General features: G+C 33.4%; 2 protein-coding genes across 2 annotated transcripts; both read right to left on the minus strand.

Moving 5' to 3' along the window:
* Positions 1–12,866: 12,866 nt before the first annotated feature.
* On the minus strand, positions 12,867–13,638 carry LOC107858571. Its single transcript, XM_016703301.1, has 2 exons — positions 13,267–13,638; positions 12,867–13,022 (listed from the first exon to the last, which is right to left on the minus strand). The coding sequence occupies exons 1-2, from the start codon at positions 13,636–13,638 to the stop codon at positions 12,867–12,869; spliced, it is 528 nt and encodes a 175-aa protein (XP_016558787.1).
* A 216-nt stretch (positions 13,639–13,854) lies between these two features.
* LOC107858564 lies at positions 13,855–14,879 on the minus strand. The gene is made up of 2 exons (XM_016703299.2): positions 14,234–14,879; positions 13,855–14,120 (listed from the first exon to the last, which is right to left on the minus strand). The coding sequence occupies exons 1-2, from the start codon at positions 14,877–14,879 to the stop codon at positions 13,855–13,857; spliced, it is 912 nt and encodes a 303-aa protein (XP_016558785.2).
* Positions 14,880–14,937: the final 58 nt, after the last annotated feature.

Below are 14,937 nucleotides of genomic sequence, written 5' to 3' on the forward strand. Positions count from 1 at the left end.
TTGTATGATGATTGTTAAGAAAAAGGTAAACAGTCGTGACTTTTTGTCTAAAACACATTCAACAATGTTGCTGATACATCAAATTTTTCATCTGTTGCGACTGATGTATCAGCTGTTAGAAGAAATCAAAAAAGCCATTAAAACAGATCGCCCATTTGTTGCAACATATGGTATATCTGTTGCAACTGATGGTTTATCCGATTCAATAGATATACAATCTGATGCCAGAACTTAATAAAAATGGTTATTATTTTATTAAAGAAACAGTTATTGAAAAGGTATTTTTTTAAATTTATATAATAATAAAGTCAGCAAATTTGGAATAATGATGTGATGATAATTTTTTTTTAAAAGATAGATTATATGTTACAACAGATATATTATTTGATGCAACTGGTTCTCTATTTGTTGCAACAAATAAGTTATCTGATGCAACAAATATAGAATCTGTTGTCACAACTCAATAAAAATGATTTTTGGAAAGAATTAATTAATAATAATAATCTAAAAAGTCATGACTTATCACAATATTTCTTAATTTAGTTAAAGTCATAACTTTTCACAGTAATAAAAACGTAGTTAATAAATGGAGGTAAACAGTTAGATTATATGTTGCAACAAATAAATTATCTGATGCAACAAGTTCTCTATTTGTCGCAGCAGATGGTATATCTGTTGTCACAGATGAGTTATCTGATGCAATAAATATAGAATCTGTTGTCACAACTCAATAAAAATAGTTCTTGAAAATAACTAATTAATAATAATAATCTGAAAAGTCATGACTTATCGCAATATTTCTTAATTTAATTAAGTCATAACTTTTTACAGTAATAAAAAATGTAATTAATAAATGAAGGTGAACAGTCGCGCCTTTTTGTCACTCATTCAAATTCAATCCTCTATAACTAGGTCCCTCCTTACTCATTCGTTCATTCAACTACGCTCTATTTATTTATTATATCTTGTCTTTCATATTACTCCTTCCACCACGTTCTCTTCCCTGACTCAGGTAAGTTTTTTGCTTGCCAATTTGTAGTATACGTTGTATTACATTCATATATTTTTTTCTTTACTTTTGGTTTTAAGTTTTTTTTCAATTCATATGTGTTCTAGATATGGTTGATCCAGTATGAGACGTTGCTTTTCTGCAAGACGCTGTTAATGAACTTTAGATGCAAGTTCGTGACCTGCAATAGGAACTGGGAGCAGTTAGATCAAGGATGCTCCGTGAGATCCGCAGGCTGAGGAGGCCTTGCTGCTACCGGTCGAAGATTGGCCGGCTGGCGATAGTAATAATAATAATAATCTATATCTATATCTATAATCTATAATCTATAATCTATAATCTATAATCTATAATCTATATCTATAATCTATATCTATAATTTATAATATATTAAAAGCGTGAAGACTCTTAGAAAAGTGATTTGAACTTTTTCCCCTTCTTTAAAAATTCCTACAATAGACCAAATCGTCTTTTCACTCATTTTCTCTAATTATTATACCATTATATTTAAAATATTGACTAGAATTTTAAAAAATTAATGAATCCTAAAATATACTGAGAACTAATATTGATAGGTTTTATTTTTTTCCTTGTATAGGTGAAAAAAAAAAGAGTCCTAAGGTATATTCCGAGAGATAATTTAGGTTGATATAGTTGACAAATACAGGTTAGAAATTTAATCACAAACAGGTTTCTTTGTTTAAGCTTTAGAGTTAACTTGGTATTCTTTTACATAAAGTGCCGCTACGTAAGGAAAATTGCTTAAAATTTGGCATTTATTATTACTTTAGGTTTTGGATTTCTTTTACCAGCTAATGGTATTTATATTAATTTTTTGAAGTTTTCTCTTTAATAACATGAAGTCTGAATACTGTTCATAAATTTGCTTTTACGAATTAAGGTAAATTTTCTATATCTTTAGTTTATTTTGGAAGTTGTAGAATAATAGATGATTTTTTTTGAATGTTATATTCTTTAACGTGAAACTTGGATAGTGTTGATGATTGCAGGGGTAATTTACTTGATTTGAGGTAGATTTTGTACTACATTTTTAAATTTGAGGTAAGGTTTTTAAAATTTGATTTGTTCTTAGAGTTTGATAATAAACTATTGTGTGTTCTTGAAGACAATTTCTAATTGAATTGAGGTAAGTTTTCTAAAGTTTTAATATGTTTGTGAAGTTTACAGTGATAAATTATTATGGTATATGCTTGAAGATCATTGCTAATTGAGACGTTTTCTTTATGATTTTTTTTATTGGACCTTCTCTTTCTATCTTGCCTGATGGGTGAGGGCAGTAGAATAAGATAGATGAGAAGCAATAAAGCGGACATACTTATTTGTTCTTCGTAATGGATTAGTGCTAAGCTGATGTTGTAGGCAAATAACAATTATTAACACGGATTGTAAATCAAGACCTTCCAAAAATAGCACCTTCCAAGTTTTGAATTTTTCATTATTTAGAGTACGAAAAGAAATTTGACTCTTGAAATTTAAACTACGACACATAAATTAAGATAAAGGGATTAGTATATGTTGGAAAAAATGCTACAATATTGATATTGGATAGGAATTAATAATAGTAAGAAAGTTATCACAAACACTGTGTCGTGGCAAGCCACTGCCTTGAAAGCGATTTCGGCCCGACTCCGGTGCAAATCCTTCTAGCCGGTCGCTCCCCAAGGTTCCAAAGCTACTTCCAAATATGTTCACTCATGGCTAGAAGTTTGGAGGTTGAGTAAACCAATTGCCCAAGAGTTGAAAAGAATAGGAAGCCAAGACTAAAACAGAGAATTGATGAGGGAGAGGGTAATTTGTTTTCTATATTTTCTGCATGTTTAGCTCCCAAATGATTCTCCTTAAATAGGTATATCATTTACGTTTATCCATCAGACGAGTTAAAGAAGAGAAAGGAGTTAATGTACGTAATGTAACATTACTCTTTGAATTAATGAGAGAGTTAATAAAGTAACTTTTAAAACTTTCGAATGTTTCTTCTTTCACAAAGTTGCATTTGTAGGAAACCGTCATTTGTATCATATTTATGAAGTATTAACTCTCCCATCCTATCTGAATTACAGATGTTTACACATATTTATTACAGAGAGTTAAAAGAGTTTTAATCTTTGCATTAATTAAGAAGGAATTATCCTTCAGTATATATCATTCAAGTTCAAGTTAATTCAGTGTGCATTAGTGTCTCTCTCTGTCTCTCTCTCTATATATATGTTTTTTTTTATTTATTACATTGTTGTTTGCATGGTGGTGATATTTTTGTTTATTGTGTTGAAACAGATCTTTTGTGAAAGGACTATCAGACTGACCCCGACTTCAATAGTATTGCTACCTATTCGCTTACTAGAGCTATACGATTTCTCCTTCATTTGTTGCCTATTTGACCTCAATTTGTTTGAGACTGTGACGTAGTTATTAGCGTTGTTGTTTTACCTAAATATGAATTGACATAAATTTTTTTTTTTTTTCGTTTAATTGACTAAATAGACAATTGTATCTATGAATATTTTAATCATTTCAATTATGACATGACCCTTGTAGGAAGGTGTGTAGGCCGAGAATTAAGTTAGAATGTAAAGTGTATTATCTTATTGTTATTTTTTCTTGTTGATACTACCTTCTTTTAAATCTCTCTTTGAATTTACACACACTCTACCCTTCCAAACCCTACTTGTGGGTTATACCAAATTTGTTGTTGATGATGGTATAGTCAAACATTAGACATAACAAATATGTTTCGTCCAAATAAATGTAGTAGTTGTTTCTTTAATCATTTTTGATTGAATTGCAGCTATCTAACTACATGCATATTATGTTGAGATATTTAATTACTGGTCTTTCATTGCATATGTGCCAACAAGAGACATAAAGGCAACGTATTCAAGCTAGCTTTTCTTTCACTTGTCTCTGAAATCTTTAGCTTTTGTTTGCTTCCTTCACTGTTCTTGCGTTTCGCTTGGATAATTGTTTTCCTCTGTGAATGGTAGTACTCCATTCAACATTATTTGAGTTAAGGTTTGAATGCTAGTACTTGAGAATTTCTATCCTACTAAATAATGAGGCAATGCAGTAAATTTTGTATTTTCTCCACTACTTTCAAGACGAAGATTAGAAGGTTTGTGAATGCGGCCTCGGAATTCCTTTATTTTTTAACAGTTGGTAATAGATTGCTACTCATCATAGGCAAACAAATCTATGAATTAACTTGATGTTATATCTTTTACAATGGGTAGAACTTTCTTTTTTTTTGGGTTAAATTTTTCCAGTGACTTTGAATGTGTTGTATTTCACCCCAAAGGTTTTAAATTACAACACAAGAATAGAGACTACCCATAAAACAGAATGAGCTTTTAGACAATTATTGCTCATTCTACTACATACAAATAGTAAGTCCTAACTAACATAAAAATTAGCTTTGACTGAAAACATGATTCAAAGTCTAATCACAAGTATTTGGACACCAATAATATTTGAAATTTATTTAGTTGCCAAACTTACTAATTACGTCTGCAAAAGGGAGCTTGCCTTTCCATAACCTTCAAGTGAGAAAAGACACTTTAAAGGGTATAGAAGAGTGTCATACCTTGTTGATAAGAGGATTGGTAGCTTTCCACAACTGGTAGAACTAACTTTGTATTTTGTGAAATGGTGATGAATAATTTCTATTCCTATACACTTTTGTCGATGTAAAGAAAATACTAATATTTGTTCATATGAAATATTTTTTTTCGTGTAAACTAAAGTATTTATTCAACGTACTTTTACATATACCCTCTCCATTTACTTTACTTGTTACGTTTTGCTTTATGAAATTCAGTTTGGCTAAACTTCAGGTGTCTATGTCATTTGATAAAGATAATAAAAAGAAGTAAAAGAAAAATAATAAAAAGTTGACCTAACATTGTCTTTGGATATTAGAAAAATAAAAATAAAATGAGTTTAGAATTGAACAATTAGTATCATGTTAAGACCCTCAACAATTTCAAAAAAGCATACTTATGCTATTCAACAAAATTAGTTTTAGGATTAAAGAATATAATTAATGTATCATTATCATTGGATAAAAATAATGAAAAAGGTATTAGAACTCTTTCATCACCTACAGCCCGCCCCCGCCCCTTCGCCCCCCAAATATGTACATCTAGAATTGGATGAGAGTTTTGGGGAGAAAATTTGAACTAATTTTGAGATCATAATGAAAGTAATTAAATATTGCACATATTTCTATTTGAAACTTTTACATGAAAGCGATAGAAAAACAGTAAAACAAAAATTTAAATTATTTTTGACAATCTGAAATTCTTAAATTGTATATAATAAAATAAGAAAAAAATATGAAAGTAATTAGAAATTGTACATATTACTATTTATAACTTTTAAATGAAAAAGATGGAAGGATAATAGAATAAAAATTTAAATTATTTTAACAATCAGAAATCTTTAAATTGTAAACAATATAATAAAGAAACATAAGGCTTTCTTGCAATTATATAATTATTTTTGCTCATACAAATTTAGTTAGAAGGGCGGGAGGAGGAAGGAGGAGGGGGGGGGGATGAGGTATTAGGATGGGGAGGAAATGGGTGGTGGTAAAGGCGTGTGGGTGTGGGTGAGTGCGGAGTAGATTTTTTTTGATTTTTTTTTTGTGAAATAGAATGATAGTTAAACTTTTTTTAAAGATAATATGATGTAACATGCTTGGACAAAATATTTCTATATAAAATAATTAAAAATAATATTTTAATATTATCCGCACATCGTGCGGGTACGTATAGTAGTGTATATATAAAAGAGATCAATAGTCAATCCTATGTGGCATGCCTTAGAGGTCTTCAAACCTATTTATCTTTTTTGTGGTTTTTAAAGATATTTGTTGAGTTTTTTTCTTATTTTAAATATTCGTGTGTTTAGAGAAAAATCAAAAGTCACCACATTTAAACTCTATTTACTATGTAATTAAAGAAAAAAATATGTTTGAGGTAACTCATCTATTTAATTTCTACAAAATATTTGTAACTCTCAAGCTATTCATGATTTTATATTTATAACCACTAAATATTTAATACAAAAGTTAATGATACCTTATGGTATCCCTTTATTTTTGTGTATATAAATTCATTTTTTTTTTTCATGAAATGCTATCCAAGGTTACCCTTCGTTTTCACTATTATATTCATGCTTTTGTTTGTCTTGAAAAGAAGAAGACTTTTGAATGGTGATAGGCTTGAGAAAGTAGATATCGAGACATTTATGTATTCATTCCATTTTTCTTTCTATAGAAGTTCATATGTTTTATTTGATGCGATTTTACTCAAGGTTATCCTTCTTTTTCACTATGATGTTTATGTTTTTATTCCACCAGAAAAAGAAGAAGATGCTCTTAAATGGTGAGAGACTTGTGGAAGTAGATATCGACAAGAGCTCGAACATTTGATTTCATCTTTCTTTTTATTTTTCAACTAATGATTGAAAATATAATAATATGTGTATTGTCTTATTCCGATATCTATATATGATGCCTCTTAAGTGTTAGGATTTTTGCTCTGATTTTCTTACCAAATTTAAGTTTTACTATTCTTAGAAAGAAAATAAAATTAATACCATAATTACTTTTACTTTTTATGAAAGAAAAATATAAAACTTTTTCATATTTGACAAACCTCTTTCTAAGAGGAAAGGTGTAATACCCCGTATATTTCTGAGCTAGAAAATAAACCATTGTTCCTACGTATGAAACCTCCTATCCTGTGATTCATATTTGAGTACATGACTTACAATGAGTATCCTAGTGAGAAGAGAGCTTATGATGTGTTAAGCATGTTCATAAGAGTCACTTAGAGTAAGGCAAGCTAAGAGCTTTTGAATCCATCAAGTTTTAGTGTTTGATTTCAATATAGTCATCTTTGAATGAGTATAACTTGATGTATATGTGGTATTTTGGCAGATTTAGATCCACCAAATTGTAGAGAATCGAATTAGCTTTCCAACGATACCAATTTTACCAAAATCTAACACCCGAGCAAGAAGTTATGGCTTTGCAAAATGGAGTGCGTCGCTTAACAAATCGCCTAAGGCTATTGCAATGGTTATGCCATAAGTTGTGAGACGCACAACCTAACTTATGTCATAAGTTGTGCGACGCACCACCTAGCTTACGCGATAAGTTGTGCGCCGCATATCTTAAGGCCCAAGTGACGTAAACACCCCCTTTTTGAGTTATTTTAAGGGTAGAATGGGTATTTTCCACTCCTATATAAGCCTATAACACGAGATTTAGACACAATTCAACCAAAATATATTCACTTCTCTCAAAATTCTCTCAAGAACAAGTTAGGATTCTCAATTGGGGATTCAAATAAAGAAAATTTCACCGTAAATCTTTGTAGAATCACATACTAAGGTATGCATAGTGTTCATTCATAGATTCCTTTGGTCCATGAAGCCCAAGGATCAAGTTTTAAACTATATATTATGATATTCATGCTATGGGTTGATTATGTTCATGTGGTTGCTGTTAAATGATTCCCAAGTTGGAATCTTTATGTGTTTTTATGAAAATATGTTAGCATGTGAGTTGAAAACCATGAATTTTAGTTGGTTATGATATGTTAATTTGAGGATTATTCCATGCCTTAAGTCATGCAACCTAAGTGTTTGATAAAATGCATAAGGGACTAAAAATTATGTAATATAGCTCAATTGTGATTTATGTGATGGATTCATATTTTACCCTTATGTTCAAATGACTCCCATGCTATTGATGTGCAATGTAGATGTTTGTTGGAATGCTCATGATATTAGAGTATGAAATTTTGACATTGAGTATATGCATTCCTACCATGTACAAGATTATGTTAACCATGTACTTCATGAAATCCTCAACTTATTGTATTATGGATTGTTGATGTTGGTCATGTATTCAAGAATGTCATATCTTGTCTGTTTTCTTCTATCTAGTCCTGGGGGTATTGTACCCGATAATTTAGTTGTGTGCCTAGAGCCAGTGTCATGTTTTCACGATATCCTCAGTCAAGCCATGTTTAGTATAATTCAGTCAGTCATGTAACTCAAAAAAACTCAGTAATCTCAGAAAGCTCAGTAATTCAGTAATCTCAGCAGTATTCCGTCAGTCAATGGTGCTCAATAAACTTAGTCCAGTTCAATTCAGTTAATCATGTTCAGTTTCTATTCAGATGGAAGTAGGATTTAGCACCAAGTGAACCCAAGAATGAGGACACACACTGATAGTTGAGGGTGTGATCCTTAGAAGCAATCTTTGTGTTCCATAACTATGTAGCCAGCATAGGTTGAGACATCAACACTGATAGATGAGGGTTAATGAGGTGGATTAACATTGTCAAATAAGGGTCCTACCATTCTCTTTTGGAGACACAGCCAGATGAGGGTCACCTACAGCTTGTCTTTACCAGTGGCGCGGTATTGACACCCTTCCAATTGGATTTACAAATTAGACCCCAACTCAGCTATAATGCGTTATTTAGGGCATGTTGATTAGATGACTACTTCCCACAGTCTCAGTCTCAGTAAAAGAACTCAGATAGTTCTTTAGTTTTCAAAACTGTCAGCTACAGTCAACTCAGCACAGTGTAAAACTCAACTAGTTTCATCAGAACCTAGACTGCTAGCTACAATTATTCAGTATCAGTTATATCAGTTATCAGTAACTCATGTTGTCAGTAATCAGACTCAGTAGTCAGTACCATCACTAATTCAGTTATAGGCCCTTATTTATACATTTATTCTCATGTTTATGTTATACAGTCAGTTAGCATTGTTCATGCATTTGAATCCTTTACATTCAGCCTATCTCACATGCATACCAGTACATTCAATCATAATGGCGCATTTGCGCTATGGTGTTTAATTCTATATCATAGGTTTAGAAGCATGAGCTTCAGAGCATCAATAGTATTCTAGTTTCAGCAGTCGGAGTTAGCAGTGAGTCCTCATTCTTCAAGGACATGATTAATACTTTATTTCTTTATTACATAGTTTATTTTAGTATTTGGATTTAGTTGGGGACATGTCCCATCAACTCCTTATTTAGACAGTTTAATTTTAGAGGCTTTTCAGACTACAGTATGTTCAGACAGTTTTGTTTTAGTTTGTTTTGGTATTGATATACTGTACTTTCAGATGTTATGTTTTATCAGTTTTGAACCTTATGGTCTTTCATCCTTTATTTTTGCATTTATACAATATATTATGTAGTATTCAGGTACAGCTATTAGTCATGGGTTAGCTTGTGATCCTTCGAGGTCATGAGCACCGTGTAGCATTTCGGATACTAAATTTGGAGTGTTACAAACTTGGTATCAGAACCTAAGGTTCAATAGTATCCTAGAAAGTCTGAAAGCCTCATTTAGTAGACTCTTGTACATGGGTGTGTTGCAGACCATATTTTTGTGCAGTAGGCTATAAGATGTTTTAGGAACAGTTTCCCTTCTTTCAGTATTCATGTCATGCCAGTGAGCATAATCTCAAGTTAATCTCTCGTTCTAATCCTTTTCTCTTCTGTTTACAGAACATGCTTCCCAAGAAGAGAACTAGAAATCAGTCAGCCCCTTATCATGAAGATCATTTAGGCGAACATATCCCTCATGCAGAGTTCAGAGCTATATTCACTACTCTTGCCTAGTCAGTTGCTGCTCAGAATAAATGATCAGCTATCGTTCCAGCTAACCCAGTGGCCAATTCAGCTGCAACCAGGATTTAGGACTTCACCCGAATGAATCCTCCATCTTTTTTTGGGTCTAAGGCCAATGAAGACCCTCAAGAACTTCTTGATCACGTACAGAAGGTTACGGACATCATGGGGGTTACTTCTAGTGAGAGTACAGAGCTAGCTGCATATCGGTTGGAGGATGTTGCTCACACTTGGTTCAAGCAGTAGAAGTCAGAGAGTTCAGTTGATGTAGAATCCATAGAGTGGAAGGAGTTTGTCACCGCATTCTTAGATAGATTCTTTCCCCCAAGAGTTGAGAGAAGCAAAGGTGTTAGAATTTATCAACCTCAGGCAGGGTAATATGACGGTGAAAGAGTATTCTCTTATGTTTACTCAATTAACCATATATGCTCCCTATGTAGTGGCAGACAGCAGGGCCAAGATGAGTAAGTTTGTTTCTGGGGTAAATAATAGTGTGGTCAATAAGTGCAGGTTTGCGATATTGAATAGTGACATGAACATAGCCAGGCTTATGACCCATGATCAGGAAATAGAAGAGCAAAAGATTAAGATGCGAGAGAAATAGAATAAGAGAGTAAGGATAGGTAGTTTCAACTTTACTCAACCTAAATCAGAAGGAGGGAATCATTCTCAATTCCATCCTAAGTCATTCATTCCATCTTCTTCTTCAGCTAGTGCTCCAGTGCCGAAATTCAAAGAAGGCAATAGAGATAGGGCACTAGGCTCTAAGTCTCAAGGTAGTGTCAGCAATGCCTAAAATAATCCCCTTTGTCAGACTTGTGGTAAGAACCATAAGGGTGTTTGCAAAGCTGGCAGCGATGTCTGTTTCAAATATGGCAAGCCAGGTCACAGAGTTAGGGATTGTCCCCAGTCAGGTTATCAGGGTCAGCAGAATCGTTCCTCAGCCCAGTCCGATTGCCTAAATCAGTAGGGTACCACTTCCAGTGCTACTAGTGGGCAACGCCCAAACAGACTTTATGCTCGCCAGTCCCGATAAGATCAGAAAAATTCTCTTGATGTGGTTATTGGTACGTTATAGATCTTTCATTTGCGTATTTACGCTTTGCTTGATACAGGAAATTTCTTATCTTTCGTTACTCCTTACATAGCAATTGATTTTGAAGTTAGTCCTGAAATTCTAGCAGAGCCCTTTTCAGTATCTACCCCACTAGAAAGAACTATGATAGCACGGTGGGTATACAATAATTGTCCAGTTATGATATTTAGAAAGTTACCTCAGCAGACTTAGTCAAATTAGAGATGACTGATTTTGATATCATTCTCGGCATGGATTGGTTTCATTCCTACTATGCCACAGTCGACTGTAGAAACAGAGTTGTCCAGTTCTAGTTTTTGAATAAACCTGTCCTAGAATAGAGGGGTAGTACTTCAGCTTTAAAAGGTCAGCTTGTTTCCTACCTTCGAGCAAGGAAAATGATATCTAAAGAATGTGTTTATCATCTTGTTCATGTTAAAAACTCTAGCTCTGAGACTCCCAATCTTGAATCAGTCCCAGTCATGAAGAAATATTCGGATGTCTTTCCCAAAGATCTTCTAGGAATTCCTCCCAAAAGGGAAATAAACTTCAGCATTGATATTCTTCCAGATGCTCAGCCTATATCTATCCCACCATATAGAATGGCACCAACAGAACTCAGAGAATTAAAAAAGCGGTTGAAGGATATCTTAGATAAGGGATTTATTAGATCCAGCGTATCTCCGTGGGGTGCACCAGTCTTATTCATGCATAAGAAAAACAGTTCTATCAGAATGTGCATTGATTACCGTGAGCTCAATAAAGTCACGGTCAAGAAAAAGTATCCACTTCCTCGAATTGACGACCTATTTGATCAACTTCAGGGTGTCAGTTATTTCTCAAAAATAGACCTCATATCAGGTTATCATCAGCTCAGAGTCAGAGAATGTGACATTCCAAAAATAGCCTTCCATACTCAGTATGGTCACTTTGAATTCCTAGTTATGTCCTTTGTTCTTACCAATGCCCCAACAGCTTCCGTAGTGAGCATAATCATGCAGACCATCTCAGAATCATGCTTTAGACTCTCAGATATCATCAGTTGTTTGCCAAATTCAGTATGTACAAGTTTTCGCTAAGGTCAGTAGCATTTCTTAGTCATATCATTTATGGTGATGGCATTAGGGTTGATCCTCAAAAGACTGAAGCAGTTAGAAACTGCCCAGACCTGTCTCTCCATCATATATCAAGAGTTTCTTGGGTTTGGCTGGCTATTATAGACGGTTTGCTGAGGGATTTTCTTATATTGCATCTCCTATGTCCAGATTGACTCAGAAGAAAGTAAAGTTTCAGTGGTTAGATCCTTGCGAGAAGAGTTTTCAGGAGTTGAAGACTCGACTCACCTCAGCTCCAGTTTTGGGTTTTCTAGATGGTTCAGATGGGTTCGTAGTGTATTATGATGCATCCAGAGTAGGTTTGGGTTGTGTCCTCATATAGCATGGTAAGGTCATAGCCTACGCCTCCAGACAGCTTAAACCCCATGAGAAGAATTATCTGACTCATGATCTTGAGTTAACAGCCGCAGTGGCAGAGCCAGGATTTTGGTTAAAGGTGTTCATATTATTAGAAAAAGAAACGGGTCATAAAAAAATATTGTAAATCGTATATTGAGGAAGAAGAATCTTTGAACCAAACTAATCATAAAAAACCTAGAGGATAACAAGTTGAAACATATAATATAAATAAAGTCAACAAAGCAAATTTCATTAATAAAAGCTTGATTAGAAAATATAATTACAAGTGCATTCGGCGACGCTTCATCCCTTGAAATGTTTCTATAATACACTCATTAGAAATATTCTTAAATATTCTTTTTTCTACATAAGACACTATGCAACCATCTAAGAATTCATCATCCATTCAATTCCACAAATCATTCTTGATATACTTCATTGCCGAAAAAGCTCTTTCAACTGATGCAGTGGCAATGGGTAGAAGCAAAGCAAACTTCACTAAAAGAAATACAAGAGGATAGGTTAAGTTCTTCTTTGTCTCAACCAACTTTCTTAAAAGTTCCCCAAGTCCGCCTAAATTAGAGAATCTTTTATTAATATCACGAACATCAATAATATAATTAACAAGTTGATTCTCAAGAACCCTCATTTGAACTCATCAAAGTCATCAGGATATAATTTAGCCATCACCAATATCTTTTGGATGTCAAAACTAGAAAATGTATCAATTGGATTCAAGCAAGCTACACCATTAACCAAATCACTTGTCACCTCATTAAAACAGTCATTAAGTTCTTGTGGCTGCCAATCAATAATTTTATAAAACACATCCACACGATAATAGTGTAAAGTAGTATAATCAACTAATTTACATCATGATATCCCTGAGTTAGCATATGGCTCATCGTAATTGGGTAATGGAATACTATGCTTAATACAAAATGCCTCGACCTTTTCTTTGATTGAATCCCAACCAACATTTTTTTAAAATAGGATCCCATTCATTATCTCATCATGCTTGTAGTCTTCTCTTTGCTACTATTACAAGAATCATGGCATTAGCAATATCCTGTTCCTTTTTCTGTAATGACACATTAAGATCATTTGTGATTCCTAAAACATCAGTCATCAAATGCAACAAGAAAATAGTCTCAAAAGTTTGACAACTTCTAAGAAATCCCGATGCGCCAGCTTTTTCTTCCAAAGTACTTGCATTTTCAACAAGAGAATCAAGTACATCAACAATGGAGGAAAAGTTACTAATAAAGTTTCCAAACAACTTGTAGTGAGATCCCCAACGAGTGTCACTAGCTTTAATAAGACTAAGTTCTTGATTCAAACCTCTACCCATTTCTAGCTCACCCATATCTAATGCTTCTTGGAGTTTTTCTTTTTGAGATTCTTGAAATTCATCCATATGTTTAAAGGAAGCCCCCAACACATTCAAAATATTTGAAGTCAATAGTACAAGTTCTCCTACTTGAACACACCTTTTAGAAACCACAACAAGAGTCAATTGAAGTTAATGAGCAAAATAATGAACCGAGTGAGCCGATCTACTTTCTTGTCTAATTAATGTTTTAAGACCACCTAACTCACTTTGCATATTGCTTGCCCCATCATAACATTGCCCTCATACATAAGCTAAAGTTAAAGAATGGTGAGCAAGTACATCCACAATTGCTTTCTTTAGAGATAAAACACTAGTATCTTTAACATGAACAAGTCCAATAAATGCTTCTATCACAAATCCCCTTTTATCAACATATCGTAAACAAATATCCATTTGTTCTTTGCGTGATACGTCTCTTGATTCATCAACCAACAAAGCAAAGAAGTCACCATCTAAATCTTTTATTATAGTTTTGATTGTTTCAATCTTACACGCAGTCACAATATCTTTTTGAATATCATGAGAAATCATTTTATTATTTTTGGAGCTTTTTCTAACACATAAGGTTTAATGTCATCACATCTATCCGCAAGCCAAGAAAGTGATTCAAGAAAATTACCTTTGTTCAAGGATGATTCACTTTCATCATGACCACGAAGTGCTAAACCTTGATTTAGAAGAAATCGGACCACATCGATTGAAGTATTTAACCGAACTCGATATTCATTCTTACTTTTCTCGTCCAACTTGTAAAATGCAGCCTCAATAGATTGTTCTTCCCTCATAAGATCTTCACACTTCCTTTTTGATTGATTATGAATGCTATTTCGAGGACCAATATGTGTTGCAAAGCTATTTTTTCTGTGCCAATTTCTAAATTCCTTTGTCGAAAATGTATTACCACCACCTTGATGAATGCTTTCGCCTTGAAATAAATAACAAGGCAAACAATAAGCTGCATCTGCACTTACACTATATTCCAAGTGGAGTTTTAGAAAGTTTGTTTGAGAAAACTCATGATCTCGAGGCTGGCAAGGATGTTTTGGAATGTATTCCCTTCTTATCTCATCACGAATGTTCGGAGGATAACTCAAAATTGGAGGTTTTTCAGCGGGGTCAGCCTTTAGATCATTTACATCAAATTTTTGTCTCTGAGAAGACTGAGATGGTATTTTTATTTGATCACCATCTTCATTTTGTTGGGATTGATTTTGAGACGTTGAACTTATTTTTGAAACTTTACAAAAATACTTCTCCAAGCTCATTGAAACCTCAAACTAAAATAAAAATCAAGCGCATCACACTTATTATTCAATTTCAACA

The sequence above is a fragment of the Capsicum annuum genome, chromosome 1 (genome assembly GCF_002878395.1).
Source record: "Capsicum annuum cultivar UCD-10X-F1 chromosome 1, UCD10Xv1.1, whole genome shotgun sequence".
Classification (NCBI taxonomy): Eukaryota; Viridiplantae; Streptophyta; class Magnoliopsida; order Solanales; family Solanaceae; genus Capsicum; species Capsicum annuum.